Source organism: Protomyctophum bolini, assembly GCF_963924005.1.
Source record: "Protomyctophum bolini genome assembly, chromosome: 18".
Classification (NCBI taxonomy): Eukaryota; Metazoa; Chordata; class Actinopteri; order Myctophiformes; family Myctophidae; genus Protomyctophum; species Protomyctophum bolini.
In genome coordinates this window covers 12,024,439-12,050,934 of record NC_137879.1, presented here as the reverse complement: position 1 = coordinate 12,050,934, position 26,496 = coordinate 12,024,439, and the positions used below count along the sequence as shown (strand labels likewise).

At 43.7% G+C, this 26,496-nt stretch overlaps 1 protein-coding gene across 1 annotated transcript; it reads left to right on the top strand.

The window, feature by feature from the left end:
* Positions 1–325: 325 nt before the first annotated feature.
* map2k6 (mitogen-activated protein kinase kinase 6) lies at positions 326–26,216 on the top strand. Its single transcript, XM_080788535.1, is given in 15 exon segments — positions 326–540; positions 543–588; positions 590–610; positions 612–688; positions 11,395–11,458; positions 11,941–11,989; positions 13,555–13,668; positions 13,979–14,098; positions 17,169–17,285; positions 17,996–18,047; positions 19,352–19,479; positions 21,210–21,287; positions 22,097–22,236; positions 25,397–25,442; positions 26,084–26,216. Coding segments are annotated over 15 exon segments (1,146 nt in total). The 5' UTR covers positions 326–524; the 3' UTR covers positions 26,162–26,216.
* The last annotated feature ends 280 nt before the right edge of the window (positions 26,217–26,496 follow it).

Sequence of the window (26,496 nt, the reverse complement as noted above, 5' to 3'; positions counted from 1 at the left end):
GTCTTCAGACAGATAGTGCTCATTTTGTTTGTTATTATTAAGCAGGTTTGCTAGATTCAATGTTTGACCAATTAACGCAGATTATCAGCACCTGTTTTGAAACAGTAATGCACACGTTCAACCAATTTCTATTTGTGAGGGAGGGGAATTATCACAGAAACGCAATAATTCACATATTCGCAAACACGCAACTAACGAGTAACGACGTTATCAGTTCCCCCTAAGTAAATATGATAAAAAAGGTTGGTAAATAAATTGGTAGCAAATCGTGATACTGCAGGACTACAGTTCCCATAACCCCCTTCGCTCTAAGCAGGAAGAACGTTCTTTCGCAGGGGCTCACACTGATCCAAGTTAGGAGCTTTCGACTGCCAGCCTTGGCCCATCATGTAAGTGCTGCGGAGAATTCTTTGCAGTGCAATTGCAAAATTGTGCGTTTCCCTGGCAGTTCTGGAGGTCGTGCAATTGTAATATTGCTCTTTGCACGGATACCTACGACTCGGACGCAAAAAGGCTCCAGGTGCATGAAGATCGAGGCTTGTATTTTGCATCTTTTGTTGCAAAGCGAGCCGCTGAAGCAGCTCCAGTGCGAGGGCGATGGAGGGAGGGAGTGAGAAAGAAGGCAAAGTCTTTTGTGCTACCCCTCCCCCCCCTCAAAGCAAAGGGGAAATGTCTCAGCCAAAGGGAGGTAAGAATATGAATTGCGATCTGTGCAAAACTACCGATATGCAGTCCCTGCTGCACGTTTTGCAATGTGCATTGCTGCAGGTTGAATGCGACCAATGCATTTTAAAGTTAGGTGCTTTAAAAGGGTCAGTTGCATTTCCTGTTTTAAGATCTTCCCCTTTGCAGAGTTCCTGCTAAGGCGATGCTGTGTACTCTCTCATATTGACGTTATTTGCATTCTCTGCAACCAGCTTGAACCAGGGATGTAGATCATGCCCTTTTTTCCCCAGAGTCACGAGATTTCAGAGGAAAATTGCTACACTTTGCAATAATAAAGTATGCAGGAGTTAATGCAAATTCCTTGCAGTGCATCTGCATTATTATTCAAGGTAAAGAATAATAAAGCACGCAGCTGCATGCACGTACATGTACTCTCTGCTACAGTATCTTTTTGTGTAGTTAGCATTGTGCATTCGATATGGCTCTAATGGAACACGACGTGACCACATGCAGCTGTCAAGTTGTTGTGACAATTACATTAGGTGCAGATTTGCTTTCTATGCGAGACCGCGTAGGTAAATTGTCTCCGGAACGCCCCACGTCCTGCTAAGGTTTATTGGTGTGTTTAATACATAGACGTACAAAATATAAATCAAAAGCTAAATATAGTATTTGTTGTGTGAACGTTTAGGTGGTGCTAACAGTTCAAAGAACTGTTGCAATAGGCTATTAAAATAACTAAGAAGTCTCCAAGCAAAAAAAAAGTCCTAGAGTAAATAGGCTGTCAGCTGCTACTTCTATTTAAGTGGATAAAACCCCTTGGGTGCATTTCCACTAGTATGGTGGGGTGTTGTTTGTTGCAACATGCATTTATGTGAAACTTTCTGCATGCATGCACTAATGTTTTCACACATATAATTGACCATATCAGCTGTGCCGTGTGCCGTGCGCATGCAGTAACATGCACTGCACTGCACTCTTGACTTCGTCAAGTCTGTATTTAGTTTAGTCTTTCTTGCTAAACGGCGATCAATAAAATTCCCATGATGCACTTTATTGGAAAATAACCCCTTTCCTCAAAAGCTCCACCAAGAGAAGTCAAAAGAGGCTAGGTTATATTGCATAACATAACACACACACACACACACACACACAGCCACACACACACACACACACACACACACACACACACACACACACACACACACACACACACACACACACACACACACACACACACACAAAGGCTTTGCAGGGCATGACTACGTTTTTGTAAGCCCCCAATGGCCAGGGCCTTGCAATGTTTACCTACCTGTGCTTTTTAGCACAATGCATTATCAGCCTGGCTACACAGAAGAAGGGAGTTGTTGCCAGAGTCACGTAATGTTGTTACTATGAATAATACAAATCGATTTTTGATGGATGGTCAGTTTTAGGGATTTCCCAGGCTGTGACTGGAAATTGGTTTCTTTCCATCATTAAAATGGCCAGTCAATTGGGAGAGTGACAGCCAAATTAATTGAATTTGGCAATGGCATATTTAACAAAACCACGATCATAATTTCTGTCTCTCTCCTTTAAAAAAAGGAAAATGTTAATGAAAACACCTTTGTTCCAGTTGCTTGCACCCTGCTCTGTTTTCATTGTACCTTGTCATAGCATTTGGCACAGAATGCTTCCTACTGTACTCAACTGTATGTCTTATGACTGGTCCTCAAGGGCTCCCTGTGTGGCCCACACAGTTGTGTGCCTTCACCATTGTACAGTGTGCTGTATGGTGTAGTCTGTACTGTGATGGCAAAGTGACAGTGGTCCTCCCAGTCCATGTCCCCGGCCTGCAGCCTGCCACTATTGCAGCCTCAGCCAGCCCTTGCAACCCCGCACCAATGGAACATTTGTCATGCAAATGGAACCTGCGTTTTCAGCTGCACAGATACTAAATTTGCTGTTTCGACGGGCCAATTGTTGGTCTGGTTCCAGGGCCTATAGTGGATTTCTGCTGCAATAACAGTAGAATTGTCCACTGTGCATTGTTCAGATGATCCACGAACTGTACTTCGGCGTTTTGTGCAAGGTTGACTGAGCAAGCACGTTCACACTCCCAGTCCCAACCACTCACTCCAGACAGCAGCAACTTATCCAATATGGCAAGAACCACCAGTAGCATTTGCGATGCTCAGAATTTCCCAAAACGTGAAAGGGTTCCACTTACAATATATCCCAGCTTTGTCCTGTATTGTGAAACACCAGCTTAATGCAATTGTGACATAGTCCCTTTTCTAGGCATGTCCTAATCGGAGGACATTTTGTGAAAATAGCAACTCTTCAAGCTAAATATACATCACAACACGACTCGTTCTGAGCTTGTAGACCAGTTATTTTTAGTGAGGAGATTTGGTGTTGAGCCTTAAAAAAAGGAATGGGCCAAGGAGGATCGACCCCTGGGGGACAAAGGATACCGTCTCTGGGTGGAAACCTCAGAGTCACAACTGTTACTTTTATTTTTTAAAGTAGCAGATCTACAAGCGTGAAAGTTTTGATGATTTTGTGTGACGCTGTAATATGATCAAGTAGGGAATTCATTTACGAAAAACATACAAACATACAAATATGGAGATAAAAGGTTTCTGCCCGACAGCAAGATAGCCTATAGAGTTTTAAGTGGTTCATTCCTTTTCCCATTGATTGCCATTCAAACTGTCATACCGGTATGCATACAGTATACGCACGATCTGGTTACAGCCATGCATTTAGTTTTTATTAGCAATTTTAACTAATTGTCTAAAAAGGCATATCAAGGAGGTAGTTGAACTTTGATTCCTTGGGTCAGATAGAGGCAATAAATAGCTTGCTGTTGTCATCGTGTTTGGATGTGTGTCACACTTGTGCACTGACTGCACTTAGTTCCCCCCACCTCCCGATTTTTCCACTTTCATAAAACGCTAGCTACCATACCATACATGCATTCAAGAGCATGCCTGTCTCGCAAAGAGCTTGCACTCAGTTACCACAGAAGAATGTATTGCCCTCTAGTTGACAGCTCTCGGATTTGTTCTGCTGGTACTAGGTCTATCTAGAATTTTAAGCATTCCCAGACACTTTGTTCCACACTTAAATGGTGATTTAGAAAAGTAAAGTGGCTGCACTGTCTGCTCTTGGAGAAAGAGAAAAATGCTGCAGTTCATCTAAAGAAGCTTCATATGGTTGCTTTACTAATCGGCCAGTCATGTACACCTGCACACTACATTGCGAGTAGTTGCATCAGTAGTTGCAACCATTATTCCCAGTGGCAATTACAAGGTGGAGTTGCATTGGTGTGACATGTAGTGCTGCACGATTCTTGCTCAAATGTGAATCTCGAGTTTCCATTCCACAATAATTGAGATCACGATTCTCACACAATTCTCACTTTATCCATGAAAAAAAAAAATGTATAAAAAAAAATAGTAACAAAAATGAATTAGACAGCCATCTAGTGCTGCATGATTCTTCACAAAATGAGATTGCATAGGTGTCTGAATCTATTTTTCGATTAATTGTGCAGCACTAGTCAAGTGCTTAACTGTTTTGTTGCAAGGACTTGAGACTAGTCGCATTGGTGTGGTTTGGGCCCTTGTTGTTAACTTTCTCCACTTTGCATCTTTGCGGTGATGGGAAGTGGGATCAGGACTTAACGTTTTGTGTCAGTATATTGTCACATCCTGTTTCAAGGTGGGTCAGCATGGTGGGGAGGGGGACATTTGTTTCTGCCTCTTTACGTAATGCCTCATACTGAGCCAGATTATTTTGCAGAGGCCCCTGCCAGCCAAATCAAACATGCTGGGCCATCCTGTAAATATCGGCCACAGGCAAACAGGCATGTCTGACATATTCCGTATGTCAGACATGGCTGGTGTATGTACAGTAACAAGGCCTGCAGTAGCAGTTGAAGTCCACCCCCTCCATTCAGTGACCTAAATGTATTTCTTGCTTATGTCTTATGCTAATTATCAGTGATAATAAGCGCCAATGAAAGGGGATCAGGTGCTCATTGATTGCCAACGTCAGGGTCAGGCAGTCGGGGGTATTAGACTTTTATCATGATGTTAGAACTCTTAGCTAACCAGTGGAAGGGGGGCCTCTCTCTGGAGCAATCTGAAGCCGATACCCTTGCACATATTGCTCTCCGGTTTCGGAGTATCGTTCAAGACCAGTCGAGTGCATGCTCAGGAAGTATAGTGTAGTCGGTGACGACACGGTTCCCAATGGAGCTTCCAGTTCCAACAGCTGTAACCTAAAGGATCCGAGTGTAGAGTATCTCACAAACTGCCAGAGCGGTCAGGAGGGGCCAAACAGCCGTCGGTTCAAGAGGAGTTATTTTCATCCCCCCCGCCCCTCTCTCTCTCTCTCTTAACCCCAACCCAAATCACTCCACAGTCCTCTCTCTGTTGCTGTTTTCTCCTGTCCTTAAGCTTATTGGTTCTGCACCCCCCACCCCCCTCTCTCTCTCTCTTGTGTGATTGATGTGTCTTCCTCCGGGTCTGTGGAATTCCATTGAGGAACTCTTAGGATTCTTGGAATTCCAGACCGGAGTGCATGTGTGGGTTAGGAAGAGGGAGTGGGTGGCTCAGACGCCCCTGTGTTCCTGTCATCCTGTGCTCATTATCAGCCAGGCGGAGGCCATCGCCTGCCTCGCCTCGTGCACGCAGAACGTTTCGCCCCAGATTTACCCAGCGCTCTTCTTCTTCGAGCTGATTTATGCTCCGCCGTACAGCTGAGCTGTGACACGTGCCGCAAATTCCTGATCACTGTGAGAACGAAGCGTTGTGTGAGCTTGTAGATCTGCTATTTCAGGCATGCTACACCGCCGTGCGACAAAATATGAATCGTGGCTTTCCCAACCAGCCTCCATATCGGTACCGAATCGTGCTGGCAGCAGGCAGCCGTCCTGTCAGCATACTCTTATCTTGCAATGGCATGCTGCTGCAACTTGCGGCTAACTTATGCACTGTTCCATATTAATGCTGGGTGGGGCAGAGTTGTATACCGTTGTCTTTTTCAGTTGAATTCCTCTGATTTGTTGTAGTCCTCTCCTCTGCAACGTGTTCATTGTGCATGTTGTGATGAAACCCTATCATTTTGCTTTCCTTGGTGACAATCATTGCAGAATGGACTAGGAGTGTTTTCGATGCAGATATCGCTTCCTGTGGCCTCTCACTCATGGCATTTATTTCACTACATACTTCGGCTCATGTGCTGCAAATCACCAGGAATAATATGTACTGCTGCTTTTAATTAACCCTTCGCTGCCTGCGACAGTAAAAAACATTTGATGCTGAGCTCAGCAAGAACAATGGGAGCGTGTGTATTTGAGTTATGCAAGATAATCTAGAATAACTACTAGTGTAAAACCTGCACGATATTCATGCACCATGATTCCCAGTACTCAGCCTTTCAATATTTGATCTTGTATAATTCACACTTTGATGCAAGTCAAACAATACAGCTCATTATTGTTGCAACTATCCATAATGTTCCTGTTGCTCCAACCCTCCCACCCCACTATTTCTCTTATTTCCATTCCACATACAGTATCTCTCTCTCTCTGCTACATGCACAACATGTAGGACAAAATATGCTCGCTCACACACACACACACACACACACACACACACACACACACACACACACACATATACACACACACACTCAGTCACACACTCAGTCACTCAGCAGGTTTTCTAGTACTCGGTTCATCTCTGCAGGAAAGCTGAGCATAAAAATCCCAAACATTTAGACTGATCATGCCCTTGCTCTGGCTCAGTTTTATTTGCATGCATGCCTGATGCAGTGTCACACACTAGTAGTAGCATGTCAATACCTGACTGTGTTACCTCCAATTGCAGCACTTTGCATACAGAGCATACATTCTTTAGATTCTAAGCCAAGACACTTGCACACTACGGCTGCGTGTGCAGCATCCATGAATATTAAAGTGGATTGGAAGTGCTTGGGGGATTTGCAGTTGTCAGGTCACGCACGGCGGTTTGCACGGGGTCTCGGGAGATAAAAGCTCCGTCCTTCTCATACGGAGCGTGCCGCATATTGTCGTCCCATCATCCGGATGCACGGAGGTTGTAAAAAGTTGCAGACTCCATGCTGCAAGCCTGCGGTGCATGCGGTGCATGCGCAGACCTAAAAAACAATGATGCAAGCATGCATGCGCAGTCATATGTAAAAGTGATGCAAACAAAGCATGCAGTGCTTTGTACAGCCATAGGTAAAGTGATGCCAGCAAAGCATGCAGTGCATTGCACAGCTGCATGTAAAGTCACGCATGCCTGCGGTGCATTGTACAGCCATTAGGTAGGCATGCGTGCATGCAGTGCATGGATTATGTTCAGCCACAGATGTAAGGCACGGTAATTGTATTTGTGTATAGCACATTTCAACAACAAGGAGGCAATTTAATGTGCTTTACACAACATCAAGCAAATGAAATGCAATCATAAAATGATAAATAAGCCTGTGGTGCATTATGCAGCCACACAGTATGTACAGTCAGTGATGGTGGTACTGATACTTGATCACCAGTCCAGAAAACATTAAGGCGTGAATAGAATGTGTGAATAGAACCGCTGTGGTAATGTCATGGGGAAAAACGTTTTCACGGTCACGTCTTGCGGAAGATGCACATTATTTGCAAACCATGGATTGTGCCATGTTTGGTTGAAAGTTCTAATGTTGTTGTTTTTTTGTTATGCACTTACCGTATTAGAGTGTCGTTTTTCAGTTACTATTGTTGTCTGTGTAAATGCACGTGGGAGGGGCTCTCAGTGACATTGTAGTGCAACAACACAAAGCTGCTTTGGAAAGTAGAGAGACTGGGAGGCTGGGAGCATGAGGCCCACCGGCTGGAGGGCTGCATAGCAGAGCACAGAGTGGTGGCACACCCTGCACTGTTTCACCCAAACCAGGACACGGCAACCACACTCGTGCGTGCGAGTGAAAGAGATGTCCATGGCATGCAAAGTGGGCCTTTAAGGGCAGGTGATCATACTGTATCTGAGTGACGGACAAACAAACGTACGGGTGCTAATGTATCGGTACTGCTTTTGTAATAATGTAAAACAGATTTGAGTCTTTCCAGACAGTGGCAACGTTTCATTCCAAACAGAGATAAGATAACCTTTAGCTCAACTGTTATTATTTATAGCAGCAGGGGTATGACTAGGGCTTTGACGATTAATTTTCACACAAATAAATGTGATTAACGTGTTTTTGCCTGGCGTTATTGTGCATTGGAACATATGAATAATAATAATAATAATTTCTCTTTGGCTTTTAGGCTTCGGAAAACAAAAGATGCAATGGTCCGATGCGACAAATAACTTAGATAAACTAATAACTTTATATATGAGTAGTGGAAATGAAAATCCAACATGGAAATGGTTATGACGAAGATTGTTCAAAAATAATTGCGATTATCTCTCTCTCTCTCTTCTGCATCATGGCCGTTGGGGGAGTTGCACCACTCAGTTCACACGGGTGTGATTTTATCTTCTTAAAGTTGATAAATACAATGCACAAATACTTAGTATTGATATCATAAAATGGATTATTTACATTCCAAAACGATTCGATTGCGATTATTTACATTGCAAAACGATACAAAGTCAAGCGATACGATATCTTCTGTTTACATATCAATATACTTCGATTGAACCTATACACACACCTTATACTGTTGTTTAAGCACGGCTAGAATGCTGTTTAAACCAATCAGATTGCTTGCTTGAAACGACCTGTTGTATAATGCAGAATAATATCAGCCTAATATCTGATATAGAGACTGTGGTCAAACAATCTGTGGTTGTTAATTTGACCGTTATGCAAAATGTTGGAGTGTCATGTTGGGTGTAATTTAGCCTGGCTCGGGGAGTACTCGGGAGCACTCCCTTATCAGACCCAGCTACTGGACGGCCTGGTACACTCAGATGTGTGCCAGACTCAGTCGTACACCCATTTTGGGCGGGAACCTCTTTTGGTGTTAGCATCATGTTATGCTTTAGCTATTGAAAAATAGCAGATCTACAAGCTCATACGAGCTTGTAGGTCTGCTATTTTTGAAAAATCAAAGAACGACTGACATAGAAACATAGCTTTTTCAGAAAACTGTCAGGATGTACAAGACATTTTTAGAATCTGATCTCAGGTCAAAATGGGTTAAAAATAAATAAAATCTATATTTCGATACAGTTACTATATCGTTAGTTACACCCTACTGCATACATAACGTATGAGCAGCACATATGTTTGCTGTAACAAGCTCCAACCAGGCCGGGACCACTCACTGAAGAGTAAGCCAGTCTGGGGAGGTTTGAGCCAGAGGCTGCGTCGAGACAAGGCAAACAGTCACACAAACACACACACGCCCTCACACGAATGCGCGTGCACAGAAGTGCACATATAACAGTCTCTGTAGGTCACACCCAGCAATGCAACACCTGGGTTAACAACACAGTGTACCGGTATCTCCTTCAGATGGAGCAACCACGCCTGTCCTCCTGGATTGACGGATATATTCTTCTTATAGTTCACACAAGGGGAGATGCAAAGATACAGTTCATTGTCAATGGAAGCCAGCGACATGAAGATACAAAGGTCCATGCGACGTTTGTAGCTGCTGCAAAAGCTACAAAGATACAGATACAGCCTAGTTTAACTTCCAGATGCAAAGCTACAAAGCTACAACTGTCTGTAGCTGCAATTACACACGTCACTACGGAGTACGGACGCACGCTGGATGGCGTCAACGACCGTGTGAGCAACAGATATACAAAGTAACAAATATCCTGTGATCTTGGCATTTGCCTCGTGTGAATGCAGCATTACTGTGACAATGCTTGTTTGGTCCAATGAAGCATTGGTTCCCAAAGCTTTTCATGTCAAGGACCCCCAAATTGACATTTATTAGCCTGCACATGGCCATTTGAAGAGATATGCCAGGGATATGCCATAAGAGAATATTTTTTACAGTTCTAGCAGTGATTCTCAACCTGTTTAATTTCAAGGACCCCCAGTTTGACCTGCATTAGTCTCCGGACCCCCCCATTTAATGGCATTTCTATCTCTACAAAATGTGTACAAAATGGTCTTAACAGCACGGTTGGATGCAGTGCAGTAAGTGCACCAAATGGGGTTCCATTTCTACACACTCAGAGTTGCAGAGCCATAAGGGTCCATTTGGTTCCAAACTATCATTTAGCTGGGGACCCCCTGTAACTCCCTCAAGGACCCCTGGGGGTCCCCGGACCCCACTTTGGGAAGCACTGCAATAAAGTATCTGCACTTACTGCATCCAACCGTGCTGTTAAGACCAGAGTGCATTCAGAACTAGATGAGCCACAGCAGATTGTTCTGCTGTATGTGCTGTAGCGCCGTGGCCACAGCATTTGCAACTTGAACATCTGTTATTTTATTTTATCTGTTATTCTCACATTATCCAGCACTCGACCTGATGTGCCAGCAATTGTAGATGTGGTAAGATGCTACTAATTGGCCGGGGTCCAGCACACTTGTTAAGCTTTTTATTTGATGTTTTATTTATGTTTTGCTCTGATGCTGCAGCCCCTTGGGCTAATTATGTCCTAGAATATAATGGAGCTTAAAGTTGCTACTTGTACCTGCTGTGCACGGTGCAATAGATGGACTGTGCTGACATTACAGTGGTTTTGCCGTTTGTTATCCTGAGGCAGAAGTAGTTGGTACCATACCCATAGCGTACGGTGGTTGTTGAGAGAAATGTGTGCCCCCTGTGAGCATCAGTCTCAAATGAGTGGGAGTATTTGGATTCATGGCAGTTCTTAGCTTTGTGCAGAGCCAGCAGGCCATTCGAGTCTTTTGACTTTGAATTTCTGTCTCTCTGTCTTGAGACATTTGTTACACAGTAAAAGGAGCAAAACCTAATCGTCCCTACGGTAGAAAATTGCGTGAATAACACTGGATTACAAGTGTATACAACTGATTCAAATCTTGTCCAACAGTGTTTTTAGTGGCCAACAGGGTTTGCAGTGACATGGGTAGGTTATAGTTAACTCACCCGCTTTGAATGTAATAACCGATACTCACCAATATGTTCCTTATTAGATCATGCAATGGATCAATATGGACGTTTCCTACACGGCCTACCGCGACTAGGAAACGCGGAAGTGAAATTACTGCCGTCAAAGTGAAAACAACGTGAAACTGCACTATACAACAACTTTGCTTTATGTTCAATGACATGGGCTAAGGGCCGATTCATACTCCTATTTTAGAGACGAATAAAAGTCGGCTCGGCGCTGTAGAGCATACAATGTGACGTCATTTGAGTTTCAGGGGGGCGGGTACCGTCCTAAAGTCGCCTCTTCGGTGCTACTGAAAATGTCTGACGAGCCAAAATCATTTCGGCACTACAGCGCCGAAACAGCGGTAAAATAGGAGTATAAATCGGCCCTTAGACTGAGGTAGGGTTAGAGTTAGTAAAAGGGTTAGTAGTCGGACAACGCGACCAACGCGACGTCGGACAATGACAGCTGCTGAGATCTTGGTAGGTCGATAGATGGCTACTGAGACCATTCTGATACTGATTAAGCGTGATAATGTCCCATTCAGTGCACTGATGGCATTGGAAGCCTGGGATGCAAGGCGTAGGCCTATTCACTGTACTCCAGTGATTCTAATCATCTTTCTGTCTTCTTCTGTCAGGTAAGAAGACCCGGAAACTCAAGCTGTTCAAGGAGGCCTTTGAACAGCCTCCTCCTGCAGCAACGTAAGATTGATGTTTTACCATTATGAATTGTTATGAATACATTTAAATACTGTATTAATACTGTATCCCAATGATGATATTTGGCTATCTGATATAGAGACATCTGTGGTTGTTAATTTGACCGTTATGCAAAATGTTGGAGTGTCATGTTAGGTGTAATTTAGCCTGGCTCGGGGAGTACTCGGGAGCACTCCCTTATCAGACCCAGCTACTGGACGGCCTGGTACACTCAGATGTGTGCCAGACTCAGTCGTACACTGAAAATAGCAGATCTGTAAGTGAGCTTACAGTAGATCAGGCTATTTCGGTGCACGACACCCGGTGCACAACCAATTATACTATAAATCACCTTTATTCCCTAGGCTTACAGCGGGAAATGAGTTGGGAAGAAATTGTTATATGTTGTATTTGCTTTGCCAAAACAGATACCATAACAAATCAGGTTTAGGTGTTTTTAGGTGACGATATCATCTTTGTTGCAGCCCTCCCAGAGATTTGGATTCAAAAGCGTGTGTCACCATCGGGGATAAGGTATGTGCTTTGTGGCTCATTTATGAATATTACTGATGGTTCATATTTCATGTAGTTGCTCACGTTTGTACCTTTACTTTGCCCTTTACTTTTAAATTATCGTGCACTTTTACTCAATCATTCAGGGTTTTAAAAAATAATAATTGATTGAGTACTATAGCCCTACTAGACCCCAGGAAATTACATCTGTCCACAAAAGATCACGGGATCTATTAAATGTGAAGGGGGATGTGACGAGACTATTTAGACTATGACACCGCTATGGCAAGAAATATTCAAGAGATCGCTGTAAAATGTGCAAAAAGTCATGTTAAGCCTTGTCAAAAATAGCTAAAATCATTAAAAATATTTTACTTTCTCTAATAACAACCTAAAACATGAACCTTGGTTGAAACCCCCCTGTTCTCTCTGCAAAGCGGTTGGCTCAATAAAAAGGACTCATAGCTGTAAAGAACACCCCAGTGAGCATTACCGCTGAATTGAACACTTCTGATTGTAGGCAGACTGGAATGCCTTTTATTGACCATTAGGCAGTAAAAATATTTATTTTATAAACTAATAACTAACTATATAAACTGGAATTTTCCATTGGCTAAGATTACTTTTTCACCCTTACCTGATACCCTTTTTTTCCTCTTTATTTGTTTTGTTCCCGTGATTAATGCATGAAGAGTCCTTCATCTTTCCCCATTATAGAGCAGTGGTTTTCAAACAGTGGAACGGGGACCACCAGTGGTCCTTCCAGGTGGTCCCCAGCTAAATGATGGAGAGTTGGTAACCAAATGGACCCTTATAGATCTTTAACTCTTGAGAGTGTAAAATTTTACACTCTCAAGACTTACATTACGTTATTGTTAAACATCTGCATTACTTAATGTAAAAGAAGTCTACACAATTGGAGAATGTAGGAGAATTGTTATTTTGATCGTTTGCCTGTTATCTTTCCTATACCAGTGGTTTGATACCACATCAATACACCATGGAATTGTGGACACACTTTTTGGGTCTGAGAGGCTAAATCTCATCAAATGGTGGTCCGTGGCTCGAATGCCAAATAAATAATGGACCTTGATACTGTTACAGAGGACAGATGAGTTCTGTTGCTGAGTGAGTTCTCAAAGTTCAAAGCCATGCGGCCACCCTCGTAGTAGCTGTTCAAACAACAGAGATACGGCCGTCCTCACGGTTACTTGAATACAGTACTTAAGCACAATGTTGCATGTATTTGCACTTTACTTGAGTATTTCCAATTTCCATTTCCAATACTTTTACTTTTACCCCACTACATCCATCCATCCATCTTCAACCGCGTATCTGTAGTCGGGTCGCAGGGGCAACAGCTCCAGACTGCTCCAGACTTCCCTCTCCAGAGCAACATTAGTGACTTCCTCCTGGGGGATCCCTTGGAACGTCTCTGAATCCCACTACATCTCGGATCCAAATATTGTACTTTTACTCCACTACTTTTTTTTTGAAAATGTGTTTTTCTTTTCTCTTATATTCCAATATATATTATATTTCTCTCTCTCTCTCTCTCTCTCTCTCTCTCTCTGTGTGCGGAGCAGAACTTTGTGGTGAAGGCAGATGATCTGGAGCAGATCAGCGAGCTGGGCAGAGGGGCGTACGGGGTGGTGGACCAGATGAGGCACGTGCCTAGCGGGGTGATCATGGCCGTCAAGGTGAGTGAGAGGAGCTAGGCAGAGGGACATGGAGCTGGGCAGAGGGGTGTACAGGGTGAGCAGAGAGACATAGAGCTGGGCAGAGGGCCGTAGAGCTGGGCAGAGGGGCGTATAGAGGTGGGCAGAGGGGCGTTATCTATAAACAATGACCACTCAGCCATACATTATCCCTTACTTATAACTAAGAATATTCCCTAAAAGAATAATCTTAATTTGCCCTACTAATGCCCAGTAAGGGTGGGTAGGTAGGTACGTAGGTGGTGTGTAGCTCTGCGCCATGACACCGATGTGTTTGTCCTCTCCCTTCCAGCGGATCCGGGCCACGGTGAACACTCAGGAGCAAAAGAGGCTGCTGATGGATCTGGACATCTCCATGAGGACGGTGGATTGCTTCTACACGGTCACATTCTACGGAGCGCTGTTCCGAGAGGTACCATACGTACCACTACAGCAGTAGTTCTCAAACTATTTCATGACAAGGACCCCCCAAATCGACATTTATTATTATATTATGGACCCCCATAAGTGAAGATGTTTATGGCAGTGATTTTAACCATTTTAATTTCAAGGACCCCCGGTTTGACATGCATTGGGCCCCATTTAATGTCATTTCGATCTCTGGCACCCCAATTTCAAATCACTGCTAATTTGACTTGGTGTGTAACAGGTCTATTTGTACACTCTCTGAGTTACAGACCCACAAGGGTATATTTGGTTCCCTAACTATCTCTAATTTAGCTATAGGGACCCCCCCCCAATGCACTACAGAACCTGATCAGTCACACTTGTCTTAAAGGCGTAGTGAAATGAAAAAGATGGTTTTCACACTTTTAGACCATATCCGTGGTCATCATATGGGCATATGGGCATACCTAACAATGAATAAGAATGGAAATTCTCATTTCTGTGTGTTTTTATATCAAAAGTCCATAAAAACGATTGTTTTATTTATTTATTAAAACGGAAACGTGCTGCGTGATGATGTGTAGAGATACACATCGATAAAAGCCAATAAAAATGAAGCTCACCCATTTAATTCCCCATATCAGCGCATCCGTGCAGCACAGCTGCTACTGATTACAGAAATCCGTTTTTATTCCCATTCAAGATAACATCCAGACAGTGTTTTACTCGGTTTCAACTTAATCATCACGCTAAAATATGTATCTGAAAACATTATAGGGTAGAAATAAGCCACATAACAGTAAACTGGTACAGCTGGCCAACCATCTGATTTGTAAACAAACACACGCCATGCTGCTGCGTATAGCATTGCTACCGTCCCTAGCTACCGTCCCATCGCCTGAAGGGATGCAACGCTCTGATTGGTACAGAAACTTCAGACCGGTGTTTCATGTTGAAACCGTTTGAAACTTCAAAATAAATTGATCACCAACACCATTTCCGTTTCCCTACACCTTTAACGTTGTCTCTACTAGGTGGGTGGTGATAGTCAAGTCAAAACACTTCATGTGACCATTTCAGTGTATGAATGAACTGTGCATCATACACATGACATGCAACAGTTCTATGTCAGACACTGTCACGTTTAACCAAACTGGCAGACATGACAAGGAAGGCAAGAGTTTTTTATTCAAAAGAAGACAAGCTTGTAGATTGGCTACTTTTCAGAATGCTGGCTGGAGCTGGGGTGGTGGGTAGGCTGGCAGGCAAAAAGACAGACAAACTGAAGCAGAGGGGAAAAAAACAAAGTAAAAAAACACTGGAACAAAGTAGAGCAAAAACACTAGGAATAATTGGCTAGAAAAACACTAAGAAGCACTAGGAAACAGCTAGAAGCATTACCGCACAGAGGACTGTGGGACGATCTGGCAGCGTGCGGCGAGAACCAGGGCTTTTATGGAGTGGTGGTGATGAGAAGATGGCAGGCAGGTGAGTGAGATGAGATGATCAGAGCCAGGTGTGCCAATCTGGAAAGCCAGGAACCAAGCCTACGCGCACACACACACAGACAGACAGACTAACACATATAGGGCGACGAAGGGCGCGTTCGGAAATGGCGCACTGAGCGCACTGTGCAATGCAAACTAATAGGTGAGTGCGCTCCTGGTGTGCATTTCCGAACGCGCCCATAGACACACACAGGACAGGGCCAGGCAGGGGGAGGCAGTTTACTGGTTGCCTTTCTGTGTAACAAACACAAGTTCGATCCAGAATACTCCCAAAGAAGATGGACCCAATCATAGCATTGTAGTGAATGATGAAAACTTAATTAAAAGATTTCTCAAGATTTTGCGGATGCGGTTGACTTCCTCCCAAAAGTGTGACAGTCACTCCACAGGATATCCCCTGCTGTGAGTCACGTTGGAAAAAACTGTAGCTTCCTGTTAAGTTTGATCGCTCTGTCAAGAAGAGTGTGCCCTTTGTTGGCATCATGTTTCCAGATTCCACTTCCCCAAGGGCCAAAAATGTCCCCTGCCCCCCCCCCCCCCTCGCCTAGTTCTAGACTACGTCTGTCTGTAACCATGGTAACGCCCCACCTGTCTCTGATTGCCCCCCTCCTACTAGTAGTAGTACTACTAGAAGTACAAACCCACAATTCAACATTTTGGTTTTAAGATGTTGATATTCATTTTGTATTCATCCTTAGGACCCCAAAGGACACCTTGGAAAGCATGAGTGTCTATTTCAAACAAAGTGTTTTTTGACTGGGGGCGGGGTCATATTTTGACAGGAGGAATTGCCTGTCATAATTAGACCCCCCTGTATTAGGATGTTGATATTCATTCATCAGCCAACACTCTCCACTGACAGGTAGTACCCCCCCCCCCCATCAAAAGGGCATGTGAACTCAAACCCACAATTCAACATTTTGGTTTTAAGATGTTGATATTCATTTCAAACAAAGTGTTTTTTGACAGGAGGAATTGCCTGTCATAATTTGACCCCCCCCCCCCCTGTATTAGGATGTTGATATTCATTCATCAGCCAACACTCCCCAGTGACAGGTAGTACCCCCCCACCCCCCAGAGAGGACGTATAGGGCCTTAGTCCTACTCTTCCTCCCAGACAACACTCCCCACTGACAGGTAGTAGTACTACTACTAGTAAGAAGAAGGCACCCACGGGGCGGAGCACATTATCAGCCTCAAATACAAATTCCAAACCACCTCATGCAGCCAGCTCGCTAGCATAATGGTCGAATGTCTAGACTACGGATCCCACTGCCTGGGGTTGCCGCAACTATTTTTCCAACTACCGCAGAGTAGGTTTTTTTGGCCGATCAGAGTATAGTTTTAGACCACGACGGAGGGGCACCGTCTCTAGCGAACTTGAGCCATGGGAGACACCACAGAGTTGCCGTGTCGATCGTTAGTCGCTAGAGCCGACTCAGCCCTGTTCGAGTTGCAACACGATATGGACAGAATAGTAAATTATTACCCCCCCCCCCCCCCCAAGGCAATGCCAACACAGAGTAATATTTATTTCCCACCACGGAGTAACATCAACCCCCCCCCCCCCCCCCCGCCTGTCGACAGGGTGACGTGTGGATTTGTATGGAGCTCATGGACACCTCGCTGGACAAGTTCTACAAGCAGGTGATTGAGAAGGGGATGACCATCCCAGAGGACATCATGGGCAAAATGACCGTCTCTGTAAGTATAGTCCAAGCCGTGTGTGTGTGCGCGTGCGTGCGTGCGTGCGTGCCTGTCTGTGTGTCACAAAATGGAACCACCTTGGAAATGTCTCTGCACAACCAGGAAATGCCCGACAAAGTGAAAGGGAAACTTGTGTCAAAAAATGTGGATGCTAGCTAAACTTCATTTCTCTCCCCTCCCCCGCCCCCAGTGAATCTCTTAGTTAGAAGGCCGTGTTCTCATGAAGCACCTTTGCACTTACAGGTGAAGTAGTAGATGGGAGAGGTAGACCCTCACCACAATTGGACATTCCCACAAGCGGCCAACCTGTACTAAAACTGTGTAGTGCGACAGATGAATTGTGATTTGTGTGAATTAATTTGTTCCCTAATTAATTATCGCTACCCACCCAAATCGCTATATACTTTAGTGTGGACAAAATGTCGTTATCGGGGCGCCCACTGGCCAAGTGGTCCAGGCGCATGGCTTTGGCCTGACAAAGCCTATACGTGTGTTGCGTGTTCGAGTCCCGTTCATGACGACCTTTGCTGCATGTCCCTCCCCTTCTCGCTCTCCCTCTTTCCTGTCCGTCTTCACTTGATGCTATCACTAAAGGTAGAAAGGTAGTGATATACTTGTGCAGCCGCCGCGTGAACACGTTATATAACGTTATGTAATGACCTGTGCCCAATCTCACCAGCCTCTCAACTCTCTCTGCTGTCTTACAGATAGTAAAGGCTCTGGAGCACCTGCACAGCAATCTGCAAGTCATACACAGAGGTAAGAGCAGGGCTGGATCCTAACTGACTATCAGATTTCCCCCACCGCCCCAAAAAATGACCATATCCGGCTCAAATTACATTCGGACAATGTGTGATTAAATTATAGTTACATCTTGGCTGTCTTATACCTATGGCAGTGGTTGTAAACCATTTTCATATCAAGTTCGGTAGCCTCTCAGACCCAAGACTAAAGAATATTCTGTTGTCGTTGGATAAGATGTTGTCCACAATGGGCCGTATTATCCATGCCGTATTGATGTTGTACCATTAGGAGAGATACAGTAACAGGCAAACGTTGATCAAAATAACAATTCTTCTACATTCTCCCAAATGTGTAGACCACTTCACCACTTTTCAACCTACATTCATATAATTGGTCCTCACTAATGTGATAAAAACAAAATGCCACATTTCTTTCCTACTAAAAAATCTGCCTAACGATCGCTGTCTGAAAAGGTTGAGAACCTCTGTGCTAGAAGATGGATACATAAAGTGTGTAAAGCGTTAACCATCTCTTCACCTGGACTGAGGAGACAGACTCCCGGGTACTTCATTTATTCACGTGTTTCTGTTGCTGGGCTAAAGTTCAGCTGCTCGGTTAAAGTCTTCTGTCTAAAACCACAGCAGTGGTCCCACCACCATAACCACAGTATGGCTTTTGCTGTATCCAAGGCCCGTGTAGGCATCGAGGAAGATTATATGTCACTAAAATAAAGTGCCACAACTGGGCCTTAACGATAGCCACTTAGTACTACCATTGCTGAAGCGTGTTTCAGGGGCTGTGTAAGACAGAAGTACCCCCCCCTCCCCCCCAGGACTGCCCTCCCCCTTGGGGTGGAAGACAAAGATGGTCTGTGTTGAGGTACTTAAAAAATCACACCCGTGTGAACCGAGTGGTGCAACTCCCCTCTCTCTCTCTCTCTCTCCCCCCCCCCCCCCCCTCTCTCTCTCTCTCTCTCTCTCTCTCATTAGCAGGCAACAGTGCAGCACTGTCTCTCTCTTTCTGTTTCTGGCACAACAGCGCCCCTACTGGTACTCATACTGGTGCTCATTAACCAACACATAGGTGAACAACACGTAGGTGGACACGGACATTGCTGTTCCTTGGAGTGGTTGCACCACTCAAAAGAAATGCTGTTTGGGAACCACTGTAACCGTTCTCCTAGCATGGCGAGTGGTGACTATGGAGTCTGGTGAAGGCACAGGAATGGTCTCCTAATATTGGTTGTGCAATTCGCAAGTCCACGTTGCTGACACCTTTCCCTCTGCGTCTCTCTCTCTCCATGCATGGCCCTCCTCCAGACGTGAAGCCCTCCAACGTTCTCATCAACACACAGGGCCAGGTCAAGATGTGTGACTTTGGCATCAGTGGTTATCTGGTGGACTCTGTGGCCAAGACCATGGACGCCGGCTGCAAGCCCTACATGGCGGTAAGCACCGCGGTTGGACAGGCTGGGTGGAAGTTTTGTTTGTTTCTTGTAAGCAGAAAACGATACAAAAGAAAAATTGTAGCATTCATCACTTGCATTAACCCATTTTGATTTGAGATCAGATTCTAAAACTGTCTTCTACATCCTGACAGTTTTCTGAAAAAGCTATGTTTCTATGTCAGTCGTTCAAGCTCGTTCAAGCTCGTAGCGCACCACTCGGTGGCGCGCTATGAGCTTGTAGATCTGCTATTTTTCAATAGCTAAAGCATAACATGATGCTAACACCAAAAGGGGTTCCCGCCCAAAATGGGTTAAGTAGAAAAGATACAAAAGAATGAAAGAAAAAAAAATATTGTAGCATTAAGTAACATTTGATATTTGACAAATGATGATGCTATTGTGCAGCTATGAAGACATGTGAAAACACCCCCGACAACGCTAGCTTTGAGCAACGTTTCTGATGAGGATTTTCACAATAAAATAAAACTTTGACAATTTTGACCCAAAATGGCGACGCCAGGTTGAACGTGGTCAAACTGGGCAGAACAATCACATGAATTTAATTTGGATAGAAAAAGAAAAAACAAGTTGGCAGCCCCCACTTGAAAACTAGTTTTTTAGGCACAGAATCTGTGTATATAAACAGGGCTCCTGGCTTCAATGTAGGACAGACAGGTGGGTTCCATCCATCTCATCATTAGCCGATGCACACCCGATGACCCCCTGTTAACATTTTAACTGCCGTAACAACCAATGAGGAGTGTGGCTCCACACTGGCTGAGAGCATTTTTTAGGGGCTTGGCGGTGCTCCATGGGAATAGTGTTGATTTTGAAAGCAGATTTTGATTTAGTTTTAGTCATAGTCTTTGAATAAAAAGTAATTTAGTTTTAGTCATAGTCTTTGAATAAAAAGTAATTTTGTTTTAGTCATATTTTAGTCATCTGAAATGTTTTAGTGTTAGTCTAGTTTTTCGTCGACTAAATACAATACGTTTTTAGTCGACTAAATCTACAGTTGATTTAGTTGACTACCGGTAAAATGTGTTTTGGCGAGACTTGATGGAGTCATAACGCCTGATTTTACACGTTGGTGCATTCTGAAAATAGACGATCTACAAGCTCACAACTGCACGTTGTGTGCTTGTTGTGCTTGTAGATCTGCTTTTTTCTAAATGCAACCACGCATAAAATGACTTGTCTTTTAGTTAATGTGGTTCTCTCTTCTCCATTAGTCCCTCCTTAACATTTTTGTCTAGTTTTTATTTGTTAAAAATGTTAATAGTCCAGCAGCCGACAGGCTTCTTTTGTTTAATGTGGGACATTTGGTATATAGTCTTTTTTTATTGGCCTAAAATATTGTCTATATACATACATACATTCATGAACCACTTGCTGACCGGCTGTCGGTATTGAGTAATTTGTTTTATAGGGGTTTATAAGTGATCCTACCATTAACATCCTACATATAAGGCAAGATTTTATTATGCTTTATATAGCATCTGACATGTCAAACTAGGGGGTTTTCATGATTCTGAATCCCTTCCAAGCATTAGTTTTGCACAAAAACCACTCCTTGGGCTAAAAACGGCCATAGACACTTGCCCAAATGTGCCCAAAATGTTCACATTTATGATGACAGCTATGGCCAGGTGTGCCCGTTGACTCAGACAACCGACCCCTGTGTGTGTGTGTGTGTGTGACATCATCTGTGTGTCCTTCTGTCCCGTCAGCCGGAGAGGATCAACCCGGAGACGAACCAGAAAGGCTACAATGTCAAGTCTGACATCTGGAGCTTAGGAATCACATTGGTGAGTCTGTCTGTCGTCTTTTGCTGTGGTTATTGCTTTTATTATGTTTTGAAATGTGTGTCTGTGTCATTTTGTTATTTTTCTTTTTTAGAACACACAGGGGGTCATACCCGTTGTTTATTACCATCTTTTTGTTTTCTCCCCTGGCTGGCTGCATTCATTGCTGCAAAAAATAACCTCACAATAATAGCAAAGGTTGACCGGCTTCGTAACGGAAGGGAAAGGCCAGCTGTCTGGAAGCCATGGCTTAAGAAAGACAAAATGGTGTCTAGACATTTTTATTATGAGTTGTGACATTTTCACAGCTCGCTTGTTTGCACATTTCCAGCTCACACTGGACGCGATTCAGCAGAACCTTGTTAATTCGTCCAACCACTTCCAATCTCTCCTTAATCGGACTGGCCATCGTAGGTATAGACACTCTATTGTCTATTAGAGGCTAAAATGCGTTTGAATATAAAACGACTTAGTATCCGAGGCTTTGAATTATAGCTTCCTTTTTAAAGCTTCCGCGGGTACACTCGCAGTTAAATCCTCATTATTCATGAGAGTGTAAAAATGGGGTTAAACTTTCGGATGTTTTAGTAGTAACCTCTGTGTTGCGTGGTTCCGTGGTTGCAATCAGAATTGCAGCCTCACTCCCAATCTTCCGCCGCCCGTAGTCTGAAAACCCACCTCTTCAGACTCCACCTTAGCCCGTAGCACTTGCCGCAGCACTTGCACTAGCCTCGACGACCTTACAGTCGTATTAGACAATAGCACTTTATAGTGTATACGCATAGCTTCACTGTACAATTGTTCCTCCTCAGATCGAGCTGGCGATCCTTCGCTTCCCCTACGACTCGTGGGGCACGCCCTTCCAGCAGCTCAAGCAGGTTGTGGAGGAGCCGTCGCCACAGCTCCCCGCCGACCGCTTCTCCCCGGAGTTTGTGGACTTCACCTCCCAGTGGTACAGTACATGACCTTATCATCTTTTCAAGGTTCTTTATTCTGTCCGGGTAGCTCAGACTATAGAGCTCTCGCCTTAAGTTTGGACCACAAGTTCATGGGTTTGATCCCGGGCACCGGCAACTCAGCGGATGAGTAGCACAGCTTGGGTCCAGCAAGTCGTGTGGGAAGTACGCATAATATCTGGGACAGACCTCCGTGTGTTACCTGCTGATACGGACGATAAGCCACTCCTGACCTACTTACTTTATTGTAATGTCACGTACAGGACAGGTACGTGAGAGTAAAAAGTACTCCTCAAACTTTGCAACAGCATAGTAACAGTGATAAACAACAACAATATAATTGGGGGAAAAGAAAGGAAGACATCAATATACTGTTACATGCCTGTAGATGCTAGCAGCAAATGGAGATAAAAGTACACTTGACTGTACACATTTTCCCTGTCAAAAGGTGCAAATGTGACCTGTATCAATTAATGTTTCTTTGGCATTGTTCATACCATGGTTTTTGGGGGGAGGGAGGGAGTTTTTCTCTCCCAAAACCATCAGAACCACTTCTTAAAATCAAACATTCAAAACTCTGTCCGAGGGGACAGGGGTGTGTGAGAGGCGGCTGTGGCTCAGGGGTGGAGTGGCCGGTAGAGAGGCCAGATGGGAAAACCGTGAGGTTCCCAGTTTGATCCCCAGAGTTGGTGTCGAAGTGTCCTTGAGCAAGACGCTGAACCCCTAATTGCTCCTGATGTGCAGGTTGGTCCTCTGCCATCAGTGTATGAATGTGTGTGTGTGTGTGTGTGTGTGTGTGTGTGTGTGTGTGTGTGTGTGTGTGTGTGTGTGTGTGTGTGTGAATGGATGGGTGAATGTAATGCACAATCTATGTAAAGTGCTTTGGATAAAAGCGTAAAAACATATAAATGCACCATTTTGTGTGTGACTCGAGGCTGGCCATATCAAAGAGAAAGCTCCTACGAGTCTGTAGTACTCAACAGGATTCTCTGGCCAAGTCCACCGTTGCTTTGCCACAATAAATCATAAAGCAAAAAAATAAAATAAAATTGCATTGCTTCCAAGTTTTGTGGAATAGAGTTCATTATGACATTGTTTTACATTTAGCTGTTGTAAGAGGCAGCCTGTACTGACCTGGACAGAATGTAACGGGGCGTGCCAGCCAGGGCCCTTGAGCTCTGAGTGGAATGTGTCTGATGTGCATTCTCACCAACCTGTTATTATGTCTAGTCCGCGTTGCTGCGTGGATTAGCTTATCCCGTGCCGTAGAAACGTTGCTCAAAGCTAGCGTTGTCGGTTTTCATAGCTGCACAATAGCAAAAGCACTCCCCCCCCCCCCCCCCCCCCTGAAAGTCTCTTGGTCTCCTGGTACAGGTTTGCACTGTTTGTCCAATGGCATTAAAAATGCCTTGCATCTCTCTGTGTTAACAGGCAGAATGTTACTGATGATGTTTAGTGTTATTGTCATTATATTCATGTACCCGCTAGGGCTTTAAGCAACTAGTCGACTATTCAAGTAGTCTACTAGTAAATCCACTAGTTAACCTCGTTGGTACTAGTTGACTAGTTGATCTTTTTTTCCCCTTTCTCCCATTTTTGTAGGCCTCAAGATCAGATAGATTATAGTTATAGTTACCAATGTACAGTTTTAAAAAGAGAAAGAGAAAAAAATAAGTTTTATTATATACTTTTTTAAACATAATTGGCAGGCCTAGTTGAACAACTAGTCGACTAGTAAACTAGTCAACTAGTAAAAATCACTAGAAGCTCCAAAGGCTTGTGTGTGAAATTCTATACGGTCTGGCTCTCCTTTTTATATTCAATTAAACTTTTTTATATATATACACACGGATACAGAGATTCTGTATTGAGGCTTTGTATTATTATTGTAGTGCACAGCATGTGTCACCAGAGGGCAGATTTAAACTGAGCTGTGAAAGGTTTTTGACACTTTTTGGGGGGTATTTTGAGTTTAAACCATTAAGACCTGAGAACAGATTATACAAATGTCTGCTAAATCATGATAGTTTTCTGAAAAACCTATGTTTTTAATGTCCGTGGTTCTCAAATTATTTAATGTCAAGGACCCCAAAAATGGTTGCATCCGGCCGCCGACCTCCATCTGAAAAGGTTTTGTACCAGAAGCAAAGAGTTAAAAACGTTTGCCGTGAAATAATTTACTGTATAATAATATATAATGTGTTCAAAGATTTGAGACACATTTTCACGATTTTTCTAAAATATAGTTTAAAATAATGGTTAAAGGACAACTTAGAATATTTTCAACCAAGGTTCATGTTTTAGGTTATTAGAGAAAGTCAGAGATGAGTATTATTAGCTTTTTCTGTGTCTATGCCACTCCGCTCTCATGCACACATACTGTACAAAAATATCCTTCAAATATGCAAGAGACTCATTTGCAAATATGCAAGAGACTCAAGAGACTCATGATAGCACTGACGAAGGTCTGAGGACCGAAAACGTTTTGCTTTTTAATCTCACCATGAGCACAGAGCACCATGAGCACAGCATCTTAAAATAAAAGAAAAATTATTTTTCTAAGTCTCAAGTCTAAGGAGTTTTACTTCTTTGTTTATACGGTGAGCGAGTCTTTTTCTGTCAAAGAGACTCATTTAGCCCCATGTTCGAATGCCCTCAAATCTTTGAATATATATTCTTTCAGAGCGAATGTTTTTAACCAAAATCTTTGCGATCTGGGAGGTCCCAGGAACAACATATATATTCAGATGGAGGTCCGCGGCCAATTACATATAATTCTGGGGGTCCTTGACATGAAATGTTTGAGCACCACTGACAGAAAAATAGGTCTTTCAGAAAACTTTTCGGATTTAGAAGCCTTTTTTTAATCGGCCTCAGGTACCCTTAAGCAAACAATCAACACGTACTGTTTATAATGCAATTCGTCATGTCATGTCACGTTTTCATATGCTAGGCTAGAGTTTCATTTGTAGCTTTTTCTGTCTATCCCACTCTCCGCTCTCATGCACATATCTCATACTGTACAAAAATATCCTTCAAATTACGAGAAATCAAACTTCAGTCATTGAAGTTTAACCGAGTTATCCATGTTGAAAAAGTGATGAGTCACATTTATTGTGAATTAATTCTTATTTTAACTGCTGTTTATACCTCCAGCTTAAAGAAAAATTCCAAAGAGCGGCCAGCGTACACAGAACTCATGGTGAGTGTGGTTTTGGATTTTGCATGGGAACATACTGTATATTTACTACTATATGTTTTGGTAAATGATTAGACCCCAGGCCGCTTTTTAATACTGTAGATCAGCCACTAGAGGGCGGACTAAGTCTATTTTTGACATTATGGTTCACTTGCTGCTGCTGGGTTTCTACTGTAATGCTGGTGCTAGAGAGATTCTCAACCAGTGGTCTGGGGACCACCAGTGGTCCATGAAACGGTTCCACGAGGTCCCTAGCTAAATGATGGAGAGTTGGTAACCAAATGGATTGTTGGTTTAATTTTACGCTCTCAAAGAGTTGAGTTGTTATTGTTAAACATCTGGGCATTACTTTAATTAATTTACAAGAAGTCTACACAATCAGATGATGTAAAATAATTGTTGAATTTGATCAACGTTTGCCTGTTATCACTCCTAATGGTACCAACGTCAACACAGCATGGAATTGTGGACAAAATCCTATCAACAAAATAGTTTTTGGAGAGTATAAATGTCATTAAATGGTGGTCCGTCCGTGGCTCAAATGCTGCATAAATCATGGACCTTGTTGGTTGAAATGTTTGAAAACCAATGCACTAAAGTGTGTGTGTGTGTGTGTGTGTGTGTGCATGCATGCGTGCGTGCAGGAACATCCCTTCTTCACGTCCTACGAGGCCAAAGAGACAGACGTGGCATCATTTGTCAAAGTCATCCTGGGAGACTGAGTGAGGAGAGGTGAATACAACAACTACAACAAAAAAGAGAGAGAAAACGACAACAAATACATAAAAAAAACAAAAGAAAAAAAAATCAACTGCGATACCCCCCCCCCCCCCCTGTTACCTGCGTGGGGGGGGGGGGCTTCATGGTACCCTCCCACCCCTCCCTCTAGCGCAGAGGGAGAGGACAGACAGGCGGTGGGCTGGAGGAAGAGATGTCCTTCCTTTTTTTCCCGTCAGGAAGGCGAGGAGGAGTCTGTCCCTGTCGGTCGGACGTCCCCGTCACTCACACCAGACAGGGCGGGGGAGGACGGACGGTGACAGACCTTTTTCACCAGAGG